Source organism: Anastrepha ludens, chromosome 6 (genome assembly GCF_028408465.1).
Source record: "Anastrepha ludens isolate Willacy chromosome 6, idAnaLude1.1, whole genome shotgun sequence".
Taxonomy (NCBI): domain Eukaryota; kingdom Metazoa; phylum Arthropoda; class Insecta; order Diptera; family Tephritidae; genus Anastrepha; species Anastrepha ludens.
The window spans coordinates 42,992,763-43,019,609 of NC_071502.1; the positions used below are offsets into that span (position 1 = coordinate 42,992,763).

Sequence of the window (26,847 nt, forward strand, 5' to 3'; positions counted from 1 at the left end):
TATTAGTTTACAAATTTTATGTTATGTGGAGTTTATGAACCATTGCGGGCACATGGCTGCCTCCATTCTGGCATATGGATGGCTACCGAACAGTACAACTTTGTACACGAATAGTTTTTTTCTTATTTCAGGACGCGATGACGATGTAATAGAAAAAGTTGCATATGCTATTGAAAGTTAATTCTTGCATTTGATATTTAAAACTAAGGAATAAATGACTCATCGTGAAATCAAATGCCGCAAACTGAAATTAATGAAACTTTAAATGAAATACAAACAAAATGAAAACAAAAAATAGAAGATAAGCACATCTGTTCCGTTTGTCACGTTCAATCTAGTGTAAATATATGCATACATACATATGTACATAGTTCGTCCGAATAAACGCGCAATTTAAGAGCGTTAATCCCATTTAATTAAGTTTTAGATGAATCTATTCCATAGAACCGTTATATCGTGTGGGAAATCGTGTTTGGAATACGTGAAGGAGGTTATTTTATTGCAGTACTTGAACTTTGCTATTGGTTAAGTGGAGGCGTGACTGCGGAAGAAAGAGGTATCATTACCCAAAATGCATGCGCCATTTAGTTCTGAGGAAGCAGAAGACGTTATGTAGCTAGAAGAACAGCAACTTTGATAAGTAAGAGACAATAATTAATGCTGAACAATGGAACGAAATTATTATCAGTACGAGGCTCAGTAGTCTGATTTTTTTACAAATGCAGCGGAAGTTTGAACTATCATTCGCAGAAATTCAGAAACTTTCTATAGATAAACAGTTGTCGCTGGGAGCACTCAAAATGTCACTCTGGTGTACCAGATCAATTTTATATTATATAATACCAGGCGGCCGCCGTAGCCGAATGGGTTGGTGCGTGATTACCATTCGGAATTCACAGAGAGGTCGTTGGTTCGAATCTCGGTGAAAGCAAAATTAATAAAAAGATTTTTCTAATAGCGGTCACCCCTCGGCAGGCAATGGCAAACCTCCGAGTGTATTTCTGCCATGAAAAAGTTCCTCATAAAAATATCTGCCGTTCGGAGTCGGCTTGAAACTGTAGGTCCCTCCATTTGTGGAACAACATCGAGACGCACACCACAAATAGGAGGAGGAGCTCGGCCAAACACCTAACAGAAGTGTACGCGCCAATTATTATTTTTTTTTTTAATTCCAGGCTAGAATGCGTTACAAAATTTCCAGGTATGATTTCGGATTCGACTCCTACCGTTGACGTAAAATAACAAATTACAGAAAATTGCTAGCGACCGCTCTTAGTAGGCAAAACTCCGAGTGTAACCCCCTGCCATGAAGAGCCGAGTTATAAAAGGTCTATGTCATTCGGGGAGATTTTTGAGCCAATATTTAGATGTGTATCCACAATTTGGAGCAAAAGCGGCACTAAACACCTAACAGAGGCCAAAAATGTGGCATGTCCTGTACGACATATCAGGGACTAATAAAAATTGCTGCGTTTTCTAACCAAGGGGCTTCCAACAAGAGCGAGTTCATATGGTATAATACAAAATAATTTTGTAGGTATGGTATTAAGTATAGAATATGGTACCGTTCCAATGTTCCACGGCGATAGGAACAAAAAGCAATGCAACAAAATCCAAACACAAAACTTAAGCCCAATTATATATAATGTTCACGGCGGTTTTGCACAAAAGTTCCAAAATCACTCATCTGAATAGTTTCGGCTGAGCTTGAGCAATGGCCTAGGTTATGTTGGCTTTAAGGGTTGTGGCTTATTGGCATAGATCTGCGACTTCAGAAGATCTCACCAGAAAAGGTATACCTTGTCCTAAGCATTATTAATTCGTATTCCTACGATTTCTTCGCATATATAGCCCGTTGAAAAATTTTTATGAAACATATAATACATACTACAACAAAAACCATATAACACAAAGTTTCAAACTGTGTACATAATTTCATCGAAACTTCCAACCTTATAAACCAGAATTTTTAGTATTTTTCGGTGTTTGCAATTATTAAGCCCATTGAATTTTAATATAACAAAGTACAAGTTGATTGCAAAATACAGTTGATTTGTGGTTGTCTATATTAAAGAATTCGAGCGTAAGATTTTCTATCGAAGAAAAGTTGTGACACTTTCTAGTTGATACAGTTTTGTTTACTGAGAAATATTTTCTCAAAGATACCTTAAAGTTGTTTCCCATATTTTACTTATCCCAGTTATTTAGTAGTACAAAAGTTATAGCGAAGGGTAAGAAACACAAAGTGCTTAAAATTTTAAGAGGAACCTATTTTTCTTAGCCTTGAAAGCTGTGGGTTTTTTATCGCATTCGTTGGACTTCGAAGTAGATTAAAAACAAATTAAGCCGCATAATATTAAATATTATAATGAAAAATTGTATTCAACTTTATAAACGTACTTAAATATGTACATATGCACATACAAGTACACACATACAAACAAAAATTAAAACTCAAACAGGTTTGCCAAGAATAAATTGCACAAATAATGGGCGATAAACAAATAAAACGCGGCATACGATAAATAGAAGCAAAAATTTGAAGAAAATAAATAAAAGAAACCCGCATCCGAGTGTTTCTGTTGAGAAGAGCAGAATGGCACGTTTAAATAGAAAACAAATTCTGTGCGAACTGACGGAGGAATCAATGAAATACCAAAAATGAAAAAGAAAGTAAAACAGATCTCAAATATAAGAGGACAGCAACAGCAGGTGATACGAAGCTGATTGCCAAATGAATTGAGAATTTGCATATTGAATTGTATGGATACATACCACAAAGCTAAAAACCCTAAACACTCTTTTATGCCGCGAGATTCAAAACAAATGGATAAATAGAACAATAACAGACGGAAATAGAGAAAACTACATACACACATACATACATGCACACAACTTAATGAGCCTAATTCGTGCAGGTTGGCCCCCCATTGTATTGCAACTTTACAAAAAGCTACATTTTTCAACCATAAAGTGAAGCTTAATAAACCAAAAGATAAGAAAAGAAAACTATTTAAGAATAATTAAACTTTTCGAATTCGTTTAGAACCTTCCTTCTTCTGGGTTGGCATACCTTTAATGCGAATTATCAGACAGATTCTTAATATTGTCATGAATAAAAAAGTATCACAGAATTCAACTGTTTCGAAGTTTCCTCCCAATATTTCGGAGAAAATCCACTCGCCGAGTATTTAGAATTGGAGAATTTCTCTTGAAAATAAATCCGCGAAAATACAACTCTCCGGGAATATTTGTGTTTGGGCGGGCTGTACCATTCTGCACCGGTTGTAAATCGAGTCGCACGCTGCAGAAATTTAATACTGTAGGTTTTTCCTCTATTCACTAAAACCTTTTCTTTTCAGCTCATCAAGCCATCTGTATTGAACTTGATCTCCACATCATTGTGCGGTCGACAATAGCAACGAAGTGCGGCTAGCAACCGTCACACGGCATAAAAAATGATGCTTGATTCAACCTGATCATTCAAACGTTTACATTTTCGTAGTATGGCCTCTCTCACTCTCTCGCTTTGATAAGTAATGTGGATTATTTTCATTTGTTTATTAATTGCTTTCTTGGCCAACTTTCCTCATACAAACTGATAAATGGTTAATGTTCATATTGTAGCAGCCTTACTAAGCCCTGCATGGAACGATAATCTACAACGAGGTCATCTAATAATGATATTTCGACGGAAGGGCATCAGAGGGAGAGATAAGTTAAGACGGATTTTTTCGTTTGGATAAGTTAAGAGTTTAACCTATTGCAATATTCGGGTCATAACGGTGGCAACGTTAAGAAAGTTTTCCTTTGCTCTCCGTCTGTGATGGGCAGAAGGCTTGAATGAAATGAGAGACATGGCAATTATTTATCCATAAATGTCATAAATTGCTCGTCGATAGTACGTCGGGTCAGGCGATTTTTGTGCATATGTACTGTTGAACCTGGGCAATGAGCATACAGCAGGCCTAGGTATGTCAGCCGGCAACCACTATAACTACTGTTGAACCTCGTTTTTTAGTTCAAATAAATGACTTCAGTTTATCTTCCAACACGTTTCTGTTGGGATGCCCAGAAATTTTAGTATAACAAAGTGAAAGTTGCAAGTGGCTATAAAATACCTCTTTTTATACTTCTCCCTTAGGGCAAACGCCTTTCCTTCCATACAAAGTGCATGCCCGTTTTTTTATATGGAAGCCTAGCACAGTCAAAAAAAGTTGCCATAAATCAACGGTATTTTGAAGTCAGTTGAAACTTCCACTTCGTTATACTACGATTCAATGGGATAAAAAATTGCTCACCCAGCATAATTTTTCAAATTCTGATTAAAAAGTGGAAATTTTTTTTGTAGCAGAGAGAAGAAATCATTGGGTTACGAATTAACATCGGTTACGGCAGGTGCGTACAGAAATAGCTTGAACTTCACCCCACCAAGGAGTGTTTTTTCAAAATCCTAACCTTTTTTCGCGTCAATTAAGAAGAAGAACCTCTTTTAGATCTGTGAACCTCACTACTTGTTATGGCATGAATTTCACTCAACTTTTGTGTCGCAATGCAACAACCATTATAACAGTTTGTAAAACTGTCAATCCCTCCTTTTTCAAGTTTACTAATATATAATTTGACACGAAAAACGTATTTAAATTGGGGCGGTGCAAAGTACAGTACACTAGAACCACCCTATATTACAAATACCTCCTTGACTCTTACCGCGTAATAACTAACAGCGGGCAAAGTGATATTGCAGTATATCCAAGCCAACTATACTACATACATATGTAACTATAAAATAAAAATTTAAGTAATAAATGTATATGGAATTCACGAAGTACAATACCACTAGACCAGCTCTACTTCTATACATACATACAGTAGGTTCATCTATGCCCAGCATATGTATGTACATACATATTGTACTTTTGTACTTAAATATCAATTTAACAATTATTCTCATTTACAACGCCATTTCCATATCGAATAGCTAAAACAAAATATACGATACTCGCAGGCTGACTGACCCTCATTACGTTTTCACTGCATACAAATACAATATTTTTGTATAAGGTGTACTACTAAGAATCACTATTTGGAACTTTTTATTAAAAACAACCCCCTCAATATATATTTGGTCAATTATTTTACGAAGGTTGGCTTTTATATTGAGCCCATTAATCAACGGCCGCCGTAGCCGAATGGGTTGGTGCGTGATTACCCTTCGGAATTCACAGAGAGGTCGTTGGTTCGAATCTCGGTGAAAGCAAAATTAATAAATAAAAAAAAACATTTCTAATAGCGGTCGCCCCTCGGCAGGCAATGGCAAACCTCCGAGTGTATTTCTGCCATGAAAAAGCTCCTCATAAAAATATCTGCCGTTCGGAGTCGGCTTGAAACTGTAGGTCCCTCCATTTGTGGAACAACATCAAGACGCACACCACAAATAGGAGGAGGAGCTCGGCCAAACACCTAACAGAAGTGTATGCGCCAATTATTATTATTTTTTTTTTTTTTTTAATCAACAAACTCACAGTAAAATAATAATGAAAATGGCTTTATTGTTTTTCAAAATTTTCTTCTTGGAAATGAATACACTTCTAAATTCGCTTGAACCAATTTTCAAAGTACTTTTGCCACCCAGAAGTGTACATAGGTATGTATATCTCCAAGATGAGCTGTCAAGCGCTTCAATTTCCTCTTCACGCATTGAAAAAGGTTGAACTTGCATTTTAATTCTGATGTGTTGATGTTCGGGAGCAAGGTAGCAGATTAGGACTGTAATGCAGATGACCCACTAATTCGATATTTTGAGTGCTCAAAAACTCTCTTGTGTGAGCCAAGCTTGCATTCGTCGTCGACTGTTAACTTTCCTTAATTCTCCGAAAACTGCTGGAATGGTTGTACCCCACCCAGAATTTGCTGTTTTAAGTTTCTCAAGTGGTACAGTTGCGGCATGACCAAATTTTCCAAAAAAAAAATTGAATTTTTATTTTGAGGTGCTTCTTTCGCGAACATTTTTTGTTGAATTAAGCTTTGGAACACCTACATATATGTACTGCTGTCGATTACTGATTTGTTTCCGGCTCATATGCATCATCACCTGTTACTATGTCATAGACATGCTTTGAACCGCCCTGACTGAATTTTTTCAACATTCGTTTGCAACGAGAACAAATTTTCTTGATGGCCAATTAATGTTCAAGCAATATTGAATATATGTTGGTCCCCCTAATGCCTATGGATGCCTGTATCTCGCGATAAGTCGCATGACGATCTTGCGTTAGCAATAGACGCACAGCATCGATTGGTTCTGACCCAATAACCGCTTTTGGACGACCTGAACGAAATTAATCCAGCGAGGATGAACTCGTTGTACCAGTGTTCCACAGTGGTGCTTCAACACTACTGTGTTGCGGTGCTTCAACGAAGTCGGAGTAAGTTGACCAACGCATTTCTATCTCGATAATCCACTTCGAAAATTGTAATAAAACATCGCACGAAAATTTTCACGAGTTAATTCTATATTATTTGGGGCGAGATGGATTTTTCAACTCACTGAAAAAGGAAGTAATAAAAAACTGAAAGGAAGTGAAAGCGCTATATACGAGTATAAGTTAATGCTAAAAAATACCAAATCTTTTTATAAGAATATCGATTCACAGTTCATTTCACGTAGCGTGCAAAATATAAAAGCCAACCCTTGTATTTTGATAATGTACACATTGAAATTTTATATAAAGGGCGGCCGCCGTAACCGAATGGATTGGTGAGTCACTACCATTCGGAGGTGCATAGGTTCGAATCTCCGTGCATGAATTATCAAATAATATGAAAAGTTTTTTTCTGAAAGCGGTCGCCCTTTGGCAGGCAATGACAACCCTTCCAGAATAATTCTGCCATGAAAAGACTCCTCATCAAAAAAAAAACATTTTCCGTTCGGAGTCAGCTTAAAACTGTAGGTCCCTCTATTTGTGGAATAACAGCAAGACGCATACCACAAATAGGAGAAGGAGCTCAGCCAAACTCTCCATAAAGGGTGTAAGCGCCAATTTAATGCATTCAGTGATAGCATTTTTTCGTTCTAGTAACATCACCTTCGTATGAGGGTACTGATGAAACCGATTCACATTTTGTTTTATTAATCACCCGTTATATTTATATAGAGCAACGCAGTGAGTGCCCATGAACTGGGCATCCCTCTTGTAGGCAGAAGTTTCACTCTGCTCACTTACTGTTCATTGCTCTTCAGCTTCTCCACTCACTTGCTTTATGTACCTGACAAAAGCAGTTTACGATTGTTTATTGTCGTTCGCATTCGTCATGCATTTATTCATTAACATTTGAGTGTGGAAATACTATACATACGTACATATGTATATACATACATGCATGCATGCATACGTGGCACATATTGCAAGCATGTAAACACCAATAGGCATATGTATGCACGAATATGTGTAGGTATACTTACTTAAGGTATATTTACTTATAAATTCCATATTTGCCATATACACCATCTGTGTTTACGTTTATAAAGCTTGGCTTTATATATATGTATACTCGTATGTATCAAAGAAATAAAGCAGATAAGCGCGCTTTGAAAATTTATTTAAGAAAAACACAGTTGTTAATTCTTGCTGAGGCTACAAGCCTGTCATAAATATTTCATTTAATAGCAAAAATATGCGACAACACTAAAACTGAAGAAAAAATTCATTTTTTCAAATAAAACCTTATGCAAAGTTATTAGCATTTGATTTTGAAGAATTCCTTTACCTCTCGTTAAGTCAGTTGTCTGTCTGGGTTAATGCGTAGCCTAATTTTATTTATTTATTTCTGTTTTTTTGGCAAATAAGGGTCTACGCAAAATACGCACTCAGCTATCTACGAGGTGCCGTAAAGACGAAAGACTGATCAACTGTGTAAAGTAAATATAAATGTAAAATTAATTAAAAAAACAAATATTCGCAAAATTTTGAACAAAAAAAAATAAAAAATTTTCCACAAAAATTTTGAGCAAAAAAATAAAAAAAAAAATTCTAAAACAATTTTTTTAAAAAGTATATTACAAAAATAACGAAAGATATTTCACTTTAAAAAATTTTATACGAAAATTTGCAACTGGCATAAACCTTAAAATTATTGCATTTTTTCAGTTTACTTTTATGAAAGAATTTTTTCTTATAAATTTTAAATAAAATATTAAAAAAAAAAAAACTTTCGAAACTTTTCCAAAATTTATTTTTTTTAAGTATATTATAAATGTTTTATAAAAATAACGGAAGATATTCATATTAAAATATGTACACCAATATTTTCAATATGGAACAAACCTTAAAATTATTGAATTTTTTTCAAAATTTTTTCAGTTTATATTGATAAACAATTTTCTTATACATTTTAATCAAAGAAAAAAAAATATTCAAAAATAATATTAAAAAACCTTCCAAGAATTTTTTTTTTAATTTCCCCCAAAAAAACTGTCTAAATGTGTGATACCAAAATTTTATAAAAACAACGGAAGATACCTCACTTTATACTAAAATGTTCCCCTTCCATGGAAAGTTTCAGAAACAATAGCATTGCCGAAACCAAATAAAGACACCAGAAAGCCATCATCATATCGACCTATAAGCCTCTTACTAATTCTTTCAAAACTATTTGAAAACTTGATCTATGTCCATCTTGACCTCATCATACAAGTAAAGAACATAATTTCCTCCCACCAGTTTAGATTCCGACACAAACATTCGACCATTCAACAAGTGCACTGAGTAACTAACAAAATCAGAAGTGAAATTGACAAGAAAAACTATTGTGTCGCAACATATCTCGACGTAACGAAGGCTTTTGACAGCGTATGGCACCCAGGACTACTATGTACATATATAAGTTAAGACAAATATTCCCAAGACGACTCCCTATTACTGCGAAGTTACCTAAGCGATCGGTATGGGGAATCCAAGTAAACGCAGACGAAACAGTCCAAGTAATATATACCAATCGCAAATATGACCATCGTACGCTAACAATTAATAACACAGTCATCACTCAAAACTCAGAAGCCAAATACTTGGGTATGATCATTGACGCAAAACTGGCCAAAAAAAGGAACGAAGTGAAAAATAGATTCAGACAACTGTATTGGCTGCTCAATAAGTACTCAAAACTGCCAGTATACTACCAACTACTAACATATAAGACCATGATAATACGCATCTGGATAATACGGCATAGAACTATGAGGGACAGCAAGCAAATCAAATACGCAAATAATTCAACGACTTCAATCAAAAATCTTAAGGGCGTAAATGCACCTTAGTATATAACAAATGAAGACTTACACCGCGACCCAAAAATGTATTCCATAAAATACTTAATCCAGAAGCACAACACGAAACACACACAAAAATGATTAACTCACTGGAACAAAGAGGTACAAAAAATACTGCACATGGAGCTGACGCAGAAATTAAGGCTAAAGCGAATCAGACCTACAGCATTAGTAGATACAAAAACTATTTTGCTAATATAGTAAATCTAAGCTATGTAAATATCCATTGAAATATATTATGTTATTTAAAAGTTGATTTCAAGTAACAATTAATCTCCCACCCAGGCTATAAAAATTACTAAGTGTCCATAGACAGATGTAGATAATAAAATTGGGATGCAAAACAAAACAAAATTCAACATAGATTAAAACTTACAAATATTGCATTTTTCTCAAAATTTTTTCAGCCTACTACTAAGCGTATTTTCATAGAAATTTACGACAATTTCCATGACAATTCGATGACATGACGGGGAATCGCTCAAATGTAGGTATGTATGTATTTACATGCATGCGGAAGCATACAAATTTTAAATCAATGAATCATTTATATACTTTTAATAATTAGCACCCTACTTGAATAATTATTTATTTTCTTTTTTAATAGGACTATGAATAAGTTCGTGCGGTTTTTTTCGAAATTTGAAACTTTATTGACGTAAAATGGTTACAAATTTAATATTCAAAATATTGTCCATCGCTTACTACTACTTTTTCCCATCTTTCTGGCAATTCACGGATTCCCTTTGTGAAAAATTCGGTCGGTTTTGCCGCAATCCACGAATCGATCCATTTTTTGACTTCATCGTAATTACGGAAGTGCTGGTCAGCCAGGCCATGTTGCATCGATCGGAAGAGATAGTAATCGGATGGCGCAAGGTCTGGACTATACGGCGGGTGGGGTAGGACATCCCATTTGAGCGTTTCTAAGTATGTTTTGACCACTTGTGCAACATGTGGCCGAGCATTGTCATGTTGCAAAATAACTTTGTCGTGTCTATCGGCGTATTGCGGCCGTTTTTCTCGCAGTGCTCGGCTCAAACGCATCAATTGTCGTCGGTAGACATCCCCCGTAATCGTTTCATTCGGTTTCAGTAGCTCATAATACACAACACCCAGCTGGTCCCACCAGATACACAGCATAACCTTCAGGCCATGAATATTCTGCGCCGACGTCGATGTTGAAGCATGGCCAGGGTATCCATACGTTGCCCGACGTTTTGGATTGTCGTAATGGACCCACTTTTCATCGCCAGTCACAATTCGATGCAAAAAACCCTTTCTTTTGTGCCGTTGAAGCAGTTGTTCGCATGCCATAAAACGGCGTTCAACGTCTCTTGGCTTCAATTCATACGGCACCCAATGGCCTACCTTTCGGATCATTCCCATGGCTTTTAAACGTTTGGAAATGGTTGATTGATCAACTCCCAAAGTTTTTGCAACCTCTTCTTGCGTTTGAGCCGGATCTTGATCGAGCAATTCCTCCAATTCGGTATCCATGAACTTTGGCGGCGCACCCCCGCGTTCTTCGTCTTCCAAGCCAAAATCACCACTTTTAAAGCGTGCAAACCACTTCTGGCACGTTCGCTCAGATAGAGCATGCTCACCATAAACTTCCACCAAGATACGATGACTTTCGGCTGCTTTTTTCTTCATATTAAAATAATGAAGAAGAATTCCCCGCAAAAACACATTATTTGGCACGAAATTCGACATTTTCAAGTGTGGTAAAAATATTGTTGTTTACGCTTCAAATAAAAAACTTATACTGACGTTTGTGCCTTACGACAGTAGCTCTCCAATGAATGTTTGGAAATGTGGATCGATGGAATAATAATCAAGTTACGCCATCTGTTGTAAAACCGTAACGAACTTATTCATAGTCCTATTAAATAACTAAACTTCTAAGAATTATGAGCTACAAAAGTATTTTTGCTGATACATTCATCCGGTTACTAACCACTTTGATTTGCAGAACACGCCATTCCTAATAGCTGCGCTGATAACCTTCGTCCGTCAATCAGTGTGGACGAATTTAAAATAATTTACTTATTGTTGTAATAAGATCACAATGGCCGCATACAGTCACAGCAATTAAGTTCAATTAGCATTGAGTGAGTACGAAACTGAGATATGGGTGGCAAACCAACAAAAATGGAAGAGGCTTTTGCTGATTGAGCAGGTAGCACATACTTAGTGACAACACGAGGGCGTAAAACATGCAGGGGGCAAGAAGAGATGAGAAAAATGGATCAAAGGTTATGTTCGAAAAGTGACTAATTGGAATTATGAATGCTCCGCTCCGTGTTAATCATATAGGTATGTACCTAAATAATAAAAGATTCATAACCGCCAAATGGGCCTTAAGTGTGTGTAAAACGTGAGGTTAAGGATGTCTGAGTTTTATGTTGTTTTCTTTTCGCGCAATAATCTCGTATTTATTCCGTCCTGCGATAGAGCTGTCAAATTTTTGTGTTCTTGTGTTATAGCGTTGCGTGTCAAACTGTTGACTCTAAGGTTGCAAACACAGTGCACGCTGAGACGAAGACGAAGATGAAGACGAAGCTGAAGACGAAAAACAGTGCAGAACAAATCGTATGAATTCGCTCGCTCGTACGCATAGTGCGCGCTGTGACGAAGACGAAGATGAAGACGAAACGCAAGCAATCAGCTTCAAACGCTGCTGTACTGAATTTGAAGACGAATCGCTTGCTAGTTACCGTGGTTTTTGGTTTGTTCTGTCTATGCTTTGGCACGTTAATTAAATTAAGACAGTCGATAAACAAATAATTAAATGAGAAGTAATAATCAATAAAAGGCATATAACTAAATATATTTTAAATTATTTTTTACCTTAACGTCACAATTAGCCTTTCAGCACATATAATTGGCGTTTTATTAAAATTAGTCCAATTTTTAATAATAAGTGGCTCAATTTTAATTAGAATATAATCAAATGTGCTATTTGTCATTCTGGTATATTCCACAAATTTCTTTTCATCGTGGCGCAGCTCATCATACAAATGATGAAATTCACCAAATGCTTCTCTTCCCAAATTTATAGGGTGTCTTTTTTATTTACTTTTATACGTTTTAATTTAAAATATAAGCTTTGCTCAATCAGCAGGTCATCATCTGATGAGGAATCCATTGCGGCTAACATAACAAAAGCGCAACCAATTCGTCTTGCACTGTGCAACCTATTCGCTTACTCGCAACGCAAGAAATTTCTCTTCAGCTTCGTCTTCATCTTCGTCTTCGTCTCAGCGTGCACTATGTTTGCAGCCTAATCAGGCGAATGCGTAGCATTTTCTACCCTCTACGAAAGGTAAGAGAGAGCGTTGTTCAGGTCAAAACAGTTATGCGAAAACTTTAATAATATATGATAGTTAAAAGAAGTAGGGGAATCGCTCTATATTTTTATATTCAATATGCATACAGTTGCGGTCCGAATCTTAGTAGTGCTTATGGCTCATTATATTTAAGTGGCCACGTTTTTTTTTATCACAATTTTTCGCTATCCACTGTAAAATCCGTTAGCTTAAGAAGTCGACAGTCAAGTTATGCAATCACTTGTTAAACTTAACATGTTGGTTTCGTTAATTTTGCATGAAATTTTATTTCCAACGGCTTTTTAGTCAGTCAAAATCTTAGTAGTGCGTGAAAATGTGTGTGAAAAATTAATATTATCTTTGTGAAAATTAAAAAAAAAAAACGGTGAAATAAGTTTATTTAATTGATATTCTGTAACTAATGGCCAAATTTTTATTATTCCTCATTCTGTAATGTCCAGAAAGAAGAATTGCACACCCGAGAAACGCACCCTCATAAAAAAATTGATTGCTGATGGAAACTCTTATGTGGAAGTGCAAAATATCATTAGTTGCTCACCAACAATGGTACGTAATGCCATCAAGTACAAACCAAAGGGCAAAAAGCGTGGAAGAAAGCTAGCAATGCCGGCAAGAGAAGTTAAGTCTATCGTCAGATACTCAAAGCAGTTTCCATTTGCGGCTGCTTCTGGGATAAACGATGTCTTAAAAGTGTCTTCGAGCATCGGGCCTCTTCATCGACGTTTGCGTGACCACGACCTGGGTGCCCACAGTCCAAGAAAAGTACCTTTGTTGACAAAAACGCATGTGTAAAAGAGACTTCGATTAGCCAAAGAACATATAAATTGGCCTTCGACTAAATGGCGCAACATTTTATGCTCGGACGAGTCGAAGATTTTCTTGTATGGTGGAAAGGGATAGCGCCAATATGTAAGACGACCACCTAACACCGAATACCAACCAAAGTATACAGCAAAAACAATAAAGCATGGTGGTTCTAGCATTATGGTCTGAGCATGCTTTTTTTTGCCAGGCGTTGGGTTAAGGAAATGATGATTGGCGGTTCATATGTTGGTATACTCCAGGACATCATGCTGTCATATGCCAGAGACGAAATGCCGCTTGTTTGGACGTTCCAGCAAGACAACGACCCCAAACACACGTGCAAAGTTGCTAAAAGATGGTTTGAGGAAAGTCAGATCAACGTAATGGAATGGCCGCCACAGTCACCAGACGTAAGCCCCATTGAAAATTTGTGAGTTGATGTCAAGGAGGCAGTAGCCCAACGCAAGCCAACATCTAATACGCAACTATGGAAAGCTGTAAAGAGCGCATGGGAGTTGATTTCGATTGAAAGATGCCAAAAACTTGGTGGCTCAATGCAACGCCGTTGTGCTGCAATTCCAAAGAATAAGAGTCATGCAACAAAATACTTATTTAAATACCAAACAAAACGCCAAAAAAAATAAAAATAACATCACCATCATAAAAAAAGTTTTGTCAACATTTTTCTTACAATTTGTTACACTACTAAGATTTTGACCGTAGCTGTATATATATATATTTTATTCTATTAAATGTATAATTTCTCATACAAAATACGCAAAATTTTCACAGGGCAATATTTTCGTAATGTCGACATAGTATATAATGGGTGTCGAACCACGCAAAGTTGGAAAGCCGAGAAGTAGATGTTTCCGTGTACATTCCTATATTTCAATAATGATTACTTTCCCTTTTCAATGAGATTTTAGCTACCTCCTTCAACTCCAATAATCTGCTCCACAAATCATCGTTATTTCATGTTTTATGTTCACCCTTCAACTAAACAACCCTAATCTGAACTTGACTTTTGTTTCGTGTAAGTCAAACTACTCTGATGATGTCATACCGAGGAAAACATATTTAAAATCTTTTTTTCCCCCCTATGCAAGACATTCCGAGCTCATGCGGCTGGCCTTTTGTCAGTCCCAAGACTATAGGATTTTTGAACAATAACAAAAACGTTGGAGCACATGCATGCAAGCCATTCTCGACCGGTACGTTCATAAGTAAATGAGTTGTAGTGTAGGTAAACAAAATTCAGAAGTGGCGAATGTCGAAGTAAAAGTAGCAATCCGTAAAAAGCCGGCTTCAAGCGAATTAATGGAGTGCTATTATTGGTTAATTCACAAATACAGTAGCGGGCATAACTATACGTGCAAGCAGTAAGTTTGCAGTTCAAGAGTTAAAGGGTCTAGTAAGGTTAAAGCTCCAATGTGTACAAACTTTTTTAACATGAATATGTTGTGGTTTGTGAAACGAGCTTACGCAATTCTACAATAGAGAGCATACGGACCCTATCCATCATTATTGGCGCAATTCCAATGGAAGATAAAAAATGTCGAATTTTAAGAAAATTAGTCAATGTTATGAGAGTAAAGGCATTTTCGATTCACCAAGCGTTAGGAAGTGACAAATAGATGAAGCAACTGGTATAAATCAATAACCTTTTGTAAAATAATGAGTTATACCAGTTTTATGAGGTATAACCATTCCCGCTAGCGGCGAATCTTGTTTGATAACTTTGTTGTTGCTCTCACATGCAAATTTTTCGTTAAGTTAGTCTAGCAGACAAGTGGCGAATAAAAGAGACCTATGGTAGCTCTGGAAAACATCTGCCTTAAATTACGTTTGGCTTGAAGCACTCAATGAGTATTAGTAAGAGCGCGTTCATGCAGGGTAACATTTGTTGCTTCAATCCGTTACTTGTCAACTCGTGAACTATCAGCACCCTTTGTGTTCTCATCCTTCTTAATGATGTTGTTGACTAGAAACTAAATAATCGCAAGGTATGTGAACAGGGCGGGCAACACCAAAAGAGAACTCGCAATGTTGAAGCAACAAAAGTCTCCCTTTATAAACGCCGTCTAAAGGCTAATACTAAATTCACAGCCGTGCAATGTGCAAACAACATTGATTGTGAAATGAGAAGAAACGTTAAATTTATGAGCATTGCCCCAAAAGCAATTGCCAAATTTTGGTAAGAAAAATTTAAAGAAGATTTTATGAAACTTGGTGGAGATGTTAGGTAGTGGTTCCTCAACAACCTTTATAACTCATAATATTCCAAAAAAGTTATGCAAGTAGCTGCCTTCAAAATGCCTTCAGGAATTTCACTATAGTTTCGCACATTAAAGGATGCACACGAAATAAACTTACTCATCACTTGCGTAAACTATCTATTTATAATTAAAAAATAAGTATGCATATTCATAGTTTGTACCTTCAACGTACTATTCAAAATATTTTCGGTTAACCGAGAGCTTGCGCAGAAAATTGTGCGCAAAAAACAAGAAGATGGTCACATAATGCCAAAGCAAAAACTTTAAATGATCGGAAAAGTAAAAAGAATTTGAGTCGAAAAAAAAAGCCATAGAATGGTGTCAATATTTCGATAGAACCTGACCTTCAACTTCGAGACGGTGCAAAACAGGCCCGTATGTCGGAAGGAAACGTGCAAGAAGTGGGCAAAAGTGAAGGTCTTCGATCATGTAAAAAGATTGTAGGACCCAATCGAAATGATAAAGAAAATAAGAGTGATAAAAAAGTGTGTGAAAATTATATAGCCATAAATATGGCTGGGTGTTTATGGACGATGTAGCATACGTCAAAGCAGACTTTAAATCTCTTAGATACAGGACGCTGAGTTTTATACTGAAACGAAGGGAGGAGTCCCAGGTGCCTTTAAGCTAAAAATAGTGGGCAAGTGCCTTTAAAAATGTTTGGTTTACCAGCCATCTGCCAGTGTGGTATGAAAAGCTAAACCTTCATTACCATGGAACGTTCTTTTTCGACTGACCAATATTTTTCGTGTACATTTTTTATAATATATTTTTTTCTAAACTTTACTGCAATTCATAAAATATATGTTTATTGCTTGTTTTTATACTTATATTCAAAATATTTCTATGAAAATGAAATGCAAATGCATTTTTCAATATCATCACTTTCCAATTTCAAACGAGAATAACAATTCATTGGAATTGACACAAAATATTGTGTTGCCGCAAGCCTGCAAATGAAAATAAAAACACGAACAAAAATGAAGTATTTCAGTTCAGTGTTGATGATGGAGATGAGGAGTTATGATATCTCCATACTACAAAAATACATTTGACGTTATAATTTATGAGCGTTTTTTTTTGTTTTTGAAGCGTGGCCAAAGGCCGCCTACGCGAAAAGAATTCTGCGCAAAAATTCTACAAAACAAACACCCTTCTAGTCGAACGTTTCTGTAAAATTCTACCAGCATACGAAACTCGTTCTGTTTTGAAGTGTCTGGCTACACTAACCTTTCGCTAAATTATACAATTTTAACCATAAATTACTTAAAAACTATAAGTCTTCGAGGGTGCAGCTTTCAGTTTAGGACGGAAATACATCTCTCTATTCCCCTTTAAGCATTTTTTTTCGGCATTATACTGAATATTCCCCCCTAAATATTTATTAAACGTTCTTAAAAGATGTAATACCAAAATTACTAAACGTTCGCATGTAAAAAATAATGAACGGCAAACAGATTTTTTCGTTCGCAACTGTATAGGCTCAACGATCCAAGATCCGGCAATAAACAAGTAGCAGCAAAAACAAATAAACGCAACAAAATTGCTTTTCTCGACTTATGTTTTGTTTAGATACGGAAGCAATTAATGAAATTTGTTTTTATTTCTATAAGAATGTACAGAAATTACTGTTCGAAAGCTTAAGAAGTAAACTTATGTGTACTTTAATGTGTACTATGTAAGTATTCCTAAGCATAAACAATTGACTATTTTTGCATTGAGAGTCTCAGAAATGTACTCGGAAGTTTTTCATTGCCTTCCAAAAGGCGAATGCCACACACAAACCAGAGTTAGCAAACTATCGATATATCAAATATTTTACTTTTTGCTTTACTATCGATAACGCTTTATCCACTTACGACAGTAGAAGCTTTTTTTATTATATTCACAGCAGTACTCTTGGCTTTGGAACTAAAATTGAGGTAAGCAAAATGCATAAAATTTAAAGGCAATATAATTTCAAAAAACAATTTCTGTTACTTCAACTTTGATTGGTGTTGGCGGCTCCAACCACAGAGAAGTCCTTTTGATTGATCCCAACAAGCGTGAGAAAAAATACTTTGTATCACCGCAACATTCACGAAATCTGAACGAATGTTCAGCTAAACTGGCCTAATCATCAATAATAGGCGAATTAGATCTCACTTTAAAATAAGTTATTATGTTTATCCTTTAAGTGTATTGTTTTTCTTCTTCGGGTCTCTTTTTTGATTCTGAATTAATTTGACAAAAACATTGAAGTCTAAAACTTTGAACGATAGATATCACACATTTTCTTTCTAAGCATTGAAAATATCGCATGGTTTGCAAAGATCTAGCACAAACCCACTTGACTACGGCGGTTACCAAACTTAAATAATTTTGATAACATAAAATAAAAATAAAAAAAATATAAAAAAAAGGCGAAGCAAAATTGAAGTGGCGCCGCCTTTTATAATTGCCACTACATGTCGTAGGTCCGGTTGATTCCACAGTTTTCTCGGCATCAAATATCTTGGAATGCATTTCATAAGCATGCGAAGCTCCTGATTTCTCATTGTACTTAGGTTTCTCATAACAATTTAAGTGTGCGCACGAAATGTTTTGATATATCATATACAGTGGCACAGTAAAGTCTACATACCCCATTGAAAAGCGAGGTTTGGAGATTTCTGTGAACATTGTAGCATTAGAATATATTCCAAACAAATCCAATCTAACAACAAACAATAAATTTTAACAAAAAAATTTTAATCCAAAAATATTTATTAACAAAAACAAACAAAATTAATTTTCCAAACACAGAAAAGTCTGCATACGGCTTTGTAGTGGAGTACACAGTTCTCTGCAGTTCTGTACTCAAACAGTGCTACCAATCACTTCAGGCGTCTTTACTAGATACCGTTAGTTAGAAAGAAGTTTAGTTCTTCGATATTAATATTGTTGCTGTGTTAATTTAACCAAAATGGGTAAAGAAATCTGTGTTAAAGTACGGGAGCTAATTGTGAAATATTATAAGGAAAAAAAATCTTTAAGAGAGATTGGAGAACTGGTCGGACATCCAAAATCAAGCATTCAAACAATTATTCGAAAATATAATCACACTAATAGTGTAGAAAACAAACCAAGAAGTGGTCGCCCACCTAAACTGACTCCTCGTGCTAAGCGAAAAATATTGTTAGACGTGCAAGAAAATCCAAGAATAACAGCAATAGAAATTGCAAAAACCCTGAAAAATCAGGATATTGCTTCAGTGCATCCAGAAACGGTGAGACATTTATTGAGAAGCAATGGAATCCACAACCGTGTGCCTCGAAAGAAGCCATTCATCAGCAAAATAAATATGGGGAAACGAGTCGAATTTGCTAAGAAATATATTGATGCATACGAAGATTTTTGGGCTAATGTTTTATTTAGTGACGAAAGCAAGTTCAACTTGTTTGGCTATGATGGCAAACAAAAAGTATGGCGTCGAAATAATGAAGCATTATTGCCCAAAAACTTGCTTCCTACGGTGAAGCACGGTGGTGGCTCCATAATGGTTTGGGGCTGCATGTCAGCGGCTGGGGTGGGTAATTTAACATTTATTGATATTAATATGGATCGCATGGTATATTTGAAGCAATCCGCGAGTAAACTGGGTCTTACGGCGGGTTGGTACTTTCAGTAAGATAACGACCCAAAACATACCGCTGGTGTTGTCAAAGAATGGCTACTATATAATGTGCCCCATCAACTTCATTCCCCACCCCAGTCACCGGATTTGAACCCCATAGAGAATTTATGGGATGAATTGGATCGTCGCTGTAGGAAAAGGAGAATTAAAAATAAACAGGACCTCAAAAATGCTTTACTTGAAGAGTGGAATTTAATTTCGAATAATTACACAAAAGTATTGGTAAATTCCATGCAAAATAGATTAAATGCTGTTCTAGAAAGTCGTGGCGGACCCACCAAGTATTAATTCTGTTGTTTTTTATTTCCTTTTAAGTGAAACACATTCTTTTTACAAAGTATGCAGACTTTTCTGTGTTTGGAAAATGAATTTTGTTTGTTTTTGTTAATAAATATTTTTGGATTAAAATTTTTTTGTTGAATTTTATGGTTTGTTGTTAGATTGGATTTGTTTGGAATATATTCTAATGCTACAATGTTCACAGAAATCTCCAAACCTCGCTTTTCATTGGGGTATGTAGACTTTACTGTGCCACTGTAGGTATGTATATTACATGGATATGTATGTATTAGTATATGTGTATATGTGTAAGTACGTTTCTCCCTTCAAAGGCGTGGAGCTGCATTTCAAGCCAGTTTTGTTGTTGCTCATATTATATGATAATTCCCTTATAGTGCATTGCGTGTTTCAAGTAATCGGATTTTGCTATTTTTACTAAGCAAAAATGTTATTTCAATTGCATAAGTAGTCATTGGAATATTATAAAAGTAAATCAATAAAAAGCAATCAGTGTTTTCCAGACAATGTTCACTCACTTTTGGGAACAAAAATCGTCAAGCATGGTATGGCTCTATATCGGTCGCAATTAGCGATGCTGCTGCTGCTCGATTTTCTTCGTTTTTGAATAGTTCGATCCACACAATGGAATTTTTCACGCTGCATCGGTAATTGATGAGCCACAAATGTGCTGATTCACAAAGCCATTGTTTAATTTACAAAAATAATTTGTTTTTACTGAGCACCGATTGTGGAAATATATATAGATATGTTTATACAAATACAACTTGTAAAGGCTGTTTGTGCGTAAGTATTTGCATTATGAAATGAAAAACAATAGAGCAACTCACTATTTGCAGTATTTCTTATAAAATAATGCAATAAATACAACAAATCGTGAACGCATGCGGAATAATATTGTCTTGATGAGCAACAGAGTAACAGCTAATGCTCGTTTTGATTAATATTCCTCATCTTTTGTATTGGAATTAGATATGATCGGGCATAACTCGATTCTTCTCCTTGATTGACGCGATAACAGCTTACGCGCTTTTAGCCGATTACTACAATAACTCAATTACTATATCGATAATTAGTTATTTTTTAAAATTAACAATTTTTGTTATTAAATTTACGGCACAACCCACTAAAAATAGCATATGAATATTTTTATTTGTACTGGGTGCAAAGTTTTAAGCAAGTATTTTTCGTGTTTAAGTGGGTATTTTTGTGTAGAATTTTGAAAAAAATTGAAGTTTTGTTTGCATATTTTCAAAGTTTAGACATTTAAGAATATTTCATTAAGAGAATTTTTTTTAATTCTTATTATTTCATGAGTTATAGCCTTTTTGGTGGCATGGCATCGGTTCTGATCCGTCTTGTCTGAAAACTTAGAACGCGTTTTCCTCAAAACTACTTTTTCGATCTTGAATTCTATTGGACCGATTTATTTCAAATTTGGGAAGGATGATCTTTATACATTCTTTCATCGGATGACCCCAGCTCGTAACTATAACTTTGCATTCAGTATTAAAAAAAAAATCGGAATTGTTGGAAAAAGATGAAATTTCAAACATGGCGGCTGTAAAAAAAATGTTTAACTTGTCCAAGGCTCATTGGATAGCGGCATCTATAATAATTAAGAATCCATTTCATTTTTATTTTTCAGATCACCAGGAGGATAGGGAATCATGCACGCCAGGACACCCTCTTTTTTTTAGACCCCCTACTTTGACTGCGCATAATTTTGTCAATTTAATTTTTGGTTAGTTTTTAATGTAAAAATTAATAATCAATAAACAAATGTATAGTAAAATTATTTTTTTGTTTCTTCTTCCTCTACACTAGAATACCCACGACAGTCGGTTCTACGTAACCGGAACGACCCGGATTTATATCCGGCCAAGGACTGTCGCTTCAGAAGCATTCCTCGTATATGCACGAGGAATGTTTATGCTGCAACAACAGCAATATTGCAACGCTGGTTTACAAGTATTATAAATTTTATAAAGTACTGCTCTTGAAATTGCATTTATTTTGTTTTTTTAGGGCGCAAAAGATCATGAAGGCGAAGAGCAAACCTCAAATTAATCTGATGTAATATTTTTGTTTTTTTAATTTGCAATATATAAAAAATTACAATATTTACAATTTGCATGATCAAATCAATCAATCGTGATTGAATAACATAGGGTTATGATTTGTTTAATTTTCCCTCGAATCCTTAGTTCTCAAAGACGCCCAGAGAAGGATCGTTCAGGCTTAGCAAAAATTTAGAATTTCCATCGCTCAGACTCGTCAAAAAGCATAGGTTTAAATGAAGCTTTGTATTGCAGAAATCATACCACAGATGCTGCCAGATCAAAAGTAAGAGCATGTCAGATAGGGCAATTTTCAATTAAGGGGGTATTCTAGTCTAGAAATTTGAAAAAATCGAAATTTTTTTTTTGAAAATCGATAGTTTAAGTATTCAAAAATATCTCCCTAAAAGGATTTTTCAAAATTCGAATTATTTTCGAAGTTACAACTATTTTCGTGACGCGACAGCTAGACAGGTTTGAGCGGACGGCGAACTTTAAACGTATTTTTCTCAAAACTACTTCTTTCGATATGGTCGGCACGATATCTCAAGTTCTAATCAACCGATTTGCTTGAAGTTTATCATGAATATTTTTTAAATATATCTCTATCGGGTGAAGCACGAAAAACTGGAAATTTAAATTTTTTAATATGTGTAAACAATTCGAGAAAGCTTAAAAATCAGGGAAAAATCGAGCTCAATTTTTGAGTAGCCACCATTTTATGAAAAAAAAAATTGTTTCCCTTTTTTTCTGCGTCATACAATAATGACATTCATATTAATTAGGAATTTGTCATCGTTTTTTTTCAGATGACCATAAGGGTAGAAATCGTGACGACGAGGACACTGCTTTTTGGTTTCCCCTTCCACTTCAAGGACGCATAATTCCATGATTTTTTTTTTAATTCATTTTGTGTGCTCTTAATATATATGTAAATATATAAATGATAAAAAAATGGATAGTAAAAATATCAATAGCTTTTTTTTATTCACCGTCAAAAATTGCTCTAAGTTCGGGCCTTTAGACTAGAATACCCCCTTAAGGGCAAATGGCCTGGCATGATGGCATTAGCAAATTTTGATGGCAAATACATGCGCATACATGTTGTTGTGTTGTCATGGAATTTTTTCAAGTGCCATGATGCCCGACTGTTTGCACTTAATTGTGAACTTCCGTATTTTACTTATTCTTTACACCAGAAGAGGATATCGAGTGATTTAGTAAGACGTATTGAATATTAGAAAAAAATGTTCATTTTTGGATCCAGCAGGCCTGGGTCCTTAACTTGGCAGTCTTTTCACTGATGATTTTTTTTTTTATTGTAAGTCGCGCAGTAGCATCGAGTAAACGAATTATTATATTTGATATAATATTTGAAGATAATATATATGGCAGACAAGGTGCATATATGTATAAACGGTTTCATTACGACCTTGAAGAAGTTTTGTACACCAAAACAAAAGAAAACACAATTGCGGTACTGTATACACACATTTGATGTGAAAAACTCCCATGTCAATCGAACTGTCAGCATGTCAAATTAGCTGACGCCCATCGTATAGGGTTTAGTTGATTTTACCTTTGAAAACCAGTACCCCTAGCCAAATGATAATGTCCTGTGCTTCGTGTGTCTTTGTGCCCTAAAGAAAAAACACCCTTAAAAGGAGAAAAAATTAAACAAACTACGTAAAGAAAAACGCTGTGTCAAATCCAATTTGTGGATGTACTTGTTTACAAAATTCGGATTTGTTTTCTTAAATTTTAGTGTGCTTCCGTCATATTTTATTACTGACAATTTTTGTGCAGATTTGTAGCCTTCGTTAAAAATAAATGCTAAGTACTTACCGATACGACGGTGTTGAATGCGAATAGCAGGTATTTAGCCATCGATGTGCCACAATCCATTGTGGTGATTTTATATGTTTGTATGCGATGTGGACAAGCAAACCAAATTCAATCTGAAAATAAAAGTTCAAAAGTTATAGAACATAATTATTAACATATTGTCGAAACATTTCATTGCATCATGTGAGATATCACGATTCATGTTAAGATATTACAAATTTGGTTTCATTATTTTGGTGTAACAAAATGTAAAAAATAATGTGGAATAAATATTTGACGTACGCTTATTTGACAACATGAAAATAAACACTTTGATTATTTGTGTACATTAACCCATTTGTATTTTTTTGGTGCATGAGGTACCTAAAAGTGGCTTGCTTGTAGAAATGTGTGTATATTATATATGTATACAGTCTGTCTATTAGAAGCTTGACCGCTCTATCTTAGAAACTATTTGACCAATTCGATTCTAACAAACTGCACTGTATGGGTTTATTATATTTATTGTACGCAATATATTATATCTAATAAAATTTTAAGTGAGCATTATTAGCTATACGGGATTCACAAGCGCGAGTCAGACTTTGTAGAGGTAATCGGCTCCAAATCAGCCGAATTTGCCTTAGTAACTGTTTGACCTTCCATATTCGATTTCCTTCGATTTGTTTCTTAACTATTTTACAAACATTTCCAATGGGGTTTGATTCGGGCGACTGTGAAGAACATTCCAATATTTCTATCTCATTTTGCTGTTTCCAAACTACACACGGCCAAATCATTTCTCAGACAAGCAGTCCCTAACATGAAATTCAAGTCGTTCCCTCAACAGTCGGTTCTGCGTGGCCGGAGCAACCGGTTTGTGTCCGGCCAAGGACTGTCACTTCAGCAGCATTCCTCGTATATATGCTGCTACAACAACAACAACAACAACAACAACAACAACATCAACTTCAACTGGATGCTTAGCAGTTTGTTGAAGTTGTCGATTATCGATGCAGTACATCAGGCACGACGTATGTACATATGTAACTATTCGCTCAAATGGAAGATTCATACGCTAATAATACTTTTGCCCAATTCCGTTCTGGGTTTGCTTCAGTCCTTGCCAGCTTTTTTTCGATATGTGATAAAGAGCACAGCTGTTTTTTCAATGTGTTCCAGATTTTGATGTCTTCTACATTAACACCACTTTTCCTCAAAACTGATTCAGCTTCACGTAACAATAAGTTCGGCTTTGTCGCAAACAAATCAATGGTCTTCTGATCTTGCTTTGGAGAGGTATCTTTTTTTGTGGGCCTCACTCGAAGAAGTTGTCAACGGTTTAACTTTGGTATACCGTTGCACCCATTTATTTATGAACGCCTACGACTTCTTCAAATATCTTGCTGCAAAAGCACGTGGCATTTTTTGGACTTTTAGGGTGTATACATGGAAAACTGCTTCAAATAGCTTTTTATATGCGTAACTCGTTTTGTAAAAACAACATACGCTTTCTAAATTTCTCACAAAACTAACAAATAACTCAACGAGTATTGCAATAAAGATACGCCTATTTAGAAGTATTTAAATTTTTTTACAACCGAGCTTTAAGTTTGAATTTTTCCAGCCACGCTTCTATTACACCGACTGTATAGCAGGCGTTTTCTTTCTTTGTTGGGTGTTTGTCCGATCTTCTCCTCTTATTTGCTTCGTGCGTTTTGATTTTGGACCACAAATGTAGGGAACTACAGACGGCCACCATTAGAAAAAACTTTTTCTAACATTTACTGTTTTATGTCCGAACCTAGACACTACTGAATGGTAGTCACGCACCAAGCCATTCAGCTTTGGCGGCAGGGTACAGGGTGGGCCAAATAAGACCTGTTTTGGTTAATTGTTTTTATACATTGAATATATTTTATGAAAATTATGTATGAAATATTACATCAGACAAATGTCCACCATTTTTCTCGAAACAAATATTGGCTCTTTTTAACGCGTTTTCCATTACAACACATAATGTTTCTGGTTGAAGGCTCAGTATTTTGTCTCGAATATTTTGCTTCAGCTGTCTAATAGTCTCTGGTTTATTAAGATACACTTTGTCTTTTAAATATGCCCATAAAAAGAAGTCGGGCGCAGTCAAATCTGGCGAACGAAGTGGCCAAGGGAAATCTGAATTTTTGGAAATCAGACGTTCGCCAAAAATTTCACGCAGCAGGCCCATAGTTTGCCTAGCAGTATTCGCAGTTGCTTTCAATCAATGTTCTGTAAGAAGCTCCTGAAATCGATTCCGTCATTTCATTCTCACTTTTGAAGAAATATGGACCGATAACTCTAGTGGCCATAACACCGCACCAAACAGTACATTTAGATGGATGCAACTGATTTGGTGTGTTGCTCTTGGATTTTCAGAGCAGTTTTGTTTGTTGGCATAACCATTTAATGGAAATTCGCTTCATCTGACATCAAAAAATTATTTAAAAAATCAATTTGTGTGGCAAATTGTGTAAAACGAATACGAGTATCGTATTGTAATCGTTGTTGGTGGTCTTGCGGTAGCAGTGCATAATAAATTTCCAACAATTCAATTATAACCTACAAAAACCGAAAAATAAATGTGTCAAAAAATAAAAAAGTTATTTGTGCTTAATTAAAACCATGCATTCACTCTCAGCGTTATAATTTTTTCAACAAGTGTTTGGCATTTTTAGTTTCTTCTTTCAATAATGCGTTTTTTAATTTAAGATTTAATTATTTTTCAATTACATGGTAGAATAATTTGATAAAAAAAAACAAAAAGGGTTAAGTAAATGGCAATATATATGCCAAAACGGCATATAGAAAATTTAATTGTCATATATTGTACATATTCTCCTTTGTTTAATACACTTTGAGGCATATGAAGTATTAATCTAAATAATTACATTACAGGTGTAACGCAACTAGCAACTGGGGCTATTGGCCTGAATGCAAATTTTATTTATAAGCTCATATGTACATATGTATAGAACATGCACATTTGCGACCAGGAGTAAGCATTTCTCCTTTCTCCGTAACTGTAGAGCCATTGGTTGGATACATGTCGATTCTGACATGTGATCTAAGTTCCAACGTTTAGAATCAAAGTAGCAAAATAGCGGCACCATTTACCACAAAAGTACTATGCTGCTGGTGTACAAACGTAATACAGTCGAACTTCTCTACAGTGAACTTCCATATAATGAAGCTCTCCTTATAATGAACT

At 35.4% G+C, this 26,847-nt stretch overlaps 1 protein-coding gene across 2 annotated transcripts in view; it reads right to left on the bottom strand.

Annotated features, from left to right (window-relative positions):
• The window catches only part of LOC128868420 (23 kDa integral membrane protein), a 63,144-nt gene that overhangs the window by 24,951 nt on the left and 11,346 nt on the right, over positions 1-26,847 (bottom strand). For both annotated transcript variants that reach the window (XM_054110495.1, XM_054110496.1), the window contains exon 2: positions 23,622-23,734. In XM_054110495.1, the coding sequence (XP_053966470.1) occupies positions 23,622-23,681 (60 nt within the window). In that variant the 5' untranslated portion in view covers positions 23,682-23,734. The remainder of the gene's footprint in view (positions 1-23,621; positions 23,735-26,847) is intronic.